At 40.8% G+C, this 4,556-nt stretch overlaps 1 protein-coding gene across 1 annotated transcript; it reads left to right on the forward strand.

The window, feature by feature from the left end:
* Positions 1-3,473: 3,473 nt before the first annotated feature.
* LOC120850315 lies at positions 3,474-4,118 on the forward strand (the record flags this gene model as incomplete). Its single annotated transcript, XM_040222771.2, has 1 exon — positions 3,474-4,118. A coding segment is annotated over exon 1 (645 nt), but the record flags the coding sequence as incomplete, so codon positions are not given.
* Positions 4,119-4,556: the final 438 nt, after the last annotated feature.

Below are 4,556 nucleotides of genomic sequence, written 5' to 3' on the forward strand. Positions count from 1 at the left end.
AGAGGTAATTACGTTTGTCTTGTTTTGCCGTGCCCACGGATGTGTCTGAAGCGGTTTCTTGACTTGTTGTTACTTCTTAGTGGAGACATAGAGCGTAACCCTGGTCCCATTACTAAACCTGAAGATAGAGTCGCTTGTCAGCGAAATGCATTCCGGCCAAGCAAGCGTGTTGATTCAGCTCAAAGAAATCAGGGACGAACAAAAACAAACAAATGACTCAATAACCACTCTCACCGCGCGTGTTGAAATGATTAAAAGTGATCTCGCAAGTTGCAAATCGAAAATGAACTCGACAGACGAACTTGAGGCGAAATTCGAGTCGGTACTTTCGGAATTGACCATTCTCAAGCGTCGTTCCGATGACGCAGAGTGTCGTTCCCGTCGATCCAACTTGCTTTTTTTTGGCATAGATGACTCGGCTAAGGAAACGTGGGCTCAATCGGAAAAGCTGGTTTTGGATGTGTGCTCAAATAAGCTTGACGTACAAATTGACCCTGCTACAATCGAACGGGCTCACCGCATCGGGAAGTTCGACAGCAGCAAGAAAAGGCCTATTGTTGTAAAGTTTTTCTTCTTTAAACATAAGGATGCGGAGCTGGGGTCGTGCTACAAGCTAAAAAAATTCAGGTATTTCTATCAGCGAGGATTTTTCACAAAATGTTCAACTTGCCAGAAAACGGCTGCATGAATTTGCTCGTACCCAGGGGGGTCGTTACAAACTTCGTGTCGACAAATTTTATATCGGCGATAAGCAATTTTTGTTCAACCATTACACAAACTAAGTTTATGAAGCCGCCTCCTAACTAACTAGAGATAGCGCGTTTGAATCTGTCCCTCTGAGCTAAAAAAAACGCCGGTAAACACACGCGTACAGTTCCCTTTCTTTGCCAAATGAGATTTCAGTTCTTTTTACTAACATAAGAAGCGTAGTCCGCAACCGCGATGACCTGTCAATAGTGAGTGATGCATCATCAAGCGATATTGTTGTTTTGACAGAAACGTGGCTTTCAAGTGTTGTCCGTGATAAAGAAATTTTTGACTCTGTTAAATGCTACAATTTTGATCGGTGTGACAGAACAGATAGGCGTGGGGGAGGTGTTTTAATCGCAGTGAATAAAGCCATTGAATGTTACCACGTGAATATTGTTTTCCCGTTAGAGCTTGTTTGCGTACGCCTACAGTGCGCTTATAGAAATATTATTTTGTGCGTTTGTTACCGTCCTGCCAACGCTCCTGCAAATTTTTGCTCGGATTTGCATGATGCTTTAAATATGATTTGTTTAAGGTTCCCCCTTGCACCCATGTTTTTACTAGGTGATTTTAATCTTCCCTTGATCAACTGGTCTGGATCGTTTCCCGCTGCATCTTGTAGCTCTTCTGATTACTTTTCTTTTTTTCAATGTGTCACTGAGCCTACTCGGATTACTGATGCGACGGCCAATGTGTTAGACCTTATTCTTACAACCGACCCTAATCTCGCTTCTTCTATAACTTATATACCCGGCATTAGCGACCATGCTATTTTGAATTTCAGTCTGCAAGCTTCCTCGCATGTTGCTAACAAATCTACCAAGCACTTTCTCGATTATAGCAAAGCAAACTTCGCTGCAATAAATAACGAGTTGGCTTGCTTTCTTGACGAATTTCTGCCTGCGTTGTCAGATCGCACGACTGAGACTAATTGGAACATGTTTAAAAACAAAGTAAATTCTCTAATTAATTTATTCATTCCATGTAGGAATATCGTATCTAACCACGTGTCTCCCTGGTTTAATGTAACTCTTAAACGCCTTGCAAATAAGAAAAAACGCCTTTTCCGCGCTGCAAAGTTGTCTGGCCTCACTGAGCGCTGGGAGCTTTATAAATCTGTTGTCAATGCTTATAAGGCAGCCATCAAGCAAGCAAAACTGACTTTTTTTAATGTTACCCTTCCTTCAATGTTAGCAAATAGCCCTAAACAATTTTGGAGTGTTATGAACGGGCCTAAAGGAATGGCTGTATCGCTCACTGATGTTGAGGGTATTGACATTCCGAAAGCTCAATGTGCATCCATTCCGAACGACGTCTTTGTCAAGGCGTTTACTGATAATGATGGTTTAGATTATCCTTTTTTATCAGATTATGCTTTCTTTCTTATGGATCCGCTTGCTTTTGATTACGACGGGATTGTAAAGTTAATTGATAATTTGTGAAAGTTTCTTCCTCGTGTGGTGTTGACAACATTACCTCTAAATTTCTTAAGAACAGTAAACATTACATGTCAATTTTTCTTACAAAACTTTTTGAGCAGTCACTCAACCTTGGTGTCTTATACCGGATGATTGGAAAAAAGGAAAGGTGGTTCCACTTCACAAGACAGGTAACAAACGTAATCCTCTTAATTACAGACCCATTTCGTTAACCAGCACCCCCTGCAAACTTTTAGAGCACATTATTTATTCTCACTTAGTTGATTTCTTAGATTCAAATTCTTTCTTTTCACCCTCACAACATGGTTTTCGCAAATCTCTTTCTTGTGAGACTCAGCTTTTGTCCTTCACTAATGACCTACTTTCCATTCTTGACCGTGGGTCCCAGGTTGACTGTGTGTTTCTTGATTTCGCCAAAGCTTTTGATAAAGTTTCTCATAAATTATTACTTTTTAAACTTAGCAAACTTAACATTTATCCTAATGTTTTGTCGTGGATCACATGTTTCCTAAATAATCGATCTCAATATGTTTGTGCGAATGAAACTAATTCTTCCCTTAGTCCTGTTACCTCTGGTGTCCCACAAGGTTCCGTTTTAGGACCTCTTTTGTTCCTTATTTATATAAATGACTTACCACTGTGTGTATCATCCTCAATAAGTTTATTTGCCGATGAATATCTAATTTATCGTGAAATAACTAACGATTCTGACGCAACACTACTTCAATGTGACCTGTGTGCTGTATCCGAATAGTGTAACTTATGGAAAATGACTCTTAACACTAACAAATGCAAATCCATGAGGGTTTCCGGTCGGAACACGTCCCCATCACCATACTCAATTTCTAACAACCTACTGGAATCTGTGACGTCTTACAAATATCTTGGTGTTCACATTACTTCTAACGTTTCATGGAAATTACATACTGAACATATTATCGCTAACGCTAACTCTATGCTTGGATATCTGAAAAGAAACTTCTCTTTAGCCCCAATATCATTAAAACTGCTTCTGTACCAGAGCCCTAGTTCGTTCAAAATTAGAATACGCCTCGTCAATCTGGGACCCCGGTCACACAACGCTTGTGACTAACGTTGAAGCTGTTCAAAATCGTGGAGTACGTTTTATCTATTCTATCATCGCACCGCTAGTGTATCATCTATGAAAACCTCATTGTCCCTGCCTCTTCTTTCCTTACGGCGAAAAATATATCGTCTATGCCTTTCCTACAAAATTTATCACTTCAACGCTTCACTAAAGGATAAGTTATTCCTTAACCCGACATGTGCAAACTGCTTCAAGATGGTCAGTCTAAACTACTAATGGTTGTAAATGAAATCAAAACAAATCAACAGCAGTTGGAAGACAAAATCACTGACATCTCTAACCGGCTCCAGAATGTGGAAACTAAGACTAATGTTCTTGATAGACTGGATTGTGAGGTACGCGCTGCACATCAGGTTCTAGAAGAAGTTAAAAAAGAAAATGCATTCTTGCGTGCTAGACTTGACGACCTCGAAGATCGGTCTCGGCGAGACAATCTAATCTTTCATGGTATAGATGACTCGCCCTCAGAGACCTGGGCCCAATCTGAGCAAAAAGTACACTCGCTGCTTTCTAACGTCCCTGAGCTGAGCATTTCTGAAGAGGGAATCACTCGTGCGCACCGGCTTGGTACGTTTTCTCGAAACAAGTGTCGACCAGTAATGGTAAAACTTGTGTCAACCAAAACTAAAGAGAGCATCCTTTCAGCAAAAGCTAAACTAAAAACATGGAACGTCTCAGTCAATGAAGACTTCGCACCAGCCACACGTTATGCACGCAAGAAGTTGTTTGACTTCGCAAAATCTCAGAGTCCCAATAGTATATTTAAAATAAGGTACAACAGGCTTCACCTAAACAAGAAGTGTTACGCCTACTGCAGTACGAGTGACGAAGTTTATAAAATTTCTAGTGCTACCAGTGCTACTGATAGAGGTGCCGAGTCACTCCAACCGCAACACGTGCAATCAGCAACGTCATAACAATCGTGCACTCTTCCAGTCAAAGATTCGACGGTGGAAAATGTTTCTGTTTTCTTTACAAATATCCGAAGCGTAATAAAGAAACGCGATGAATTGTGCTCCGCTCTTGATTCTGCTTCTGCCGACATCATTGTGTTGACCGAGACATGGCTCTCTAGCAAAATACGTAACGATGAACTTTTTTTTTTGTGATAAGCAGTACAAAGTTTATCGGCATGATAGGGATTCGCGGACGGGCGGAGGCGTGCTGGTTCCAGTTGCTGATTACATTGAGTCATCCCATATTAACTTAGCATCTAGCTTAGAAATTGTGTGTGTACGTTTCCAACTAAGTCACAGAAA

This window comes from Ixodes scapularis, unplaced genomic scaffold (assembly GCF_016920785.2).
Source record: "Ixodes scapularis isolate PalLabHiFi unplaced genomic scaffold, ASM1692078v2 PGA_scaffold1__304_contigs__length_218370807, whole genome shotgun sequence".
Lineage (NCBI taxonomy): Eukaryota > Metazoa > Arthropoda > Arachnida > Ixodida > Ixodidae > Ixodes > Ixodes scapularis.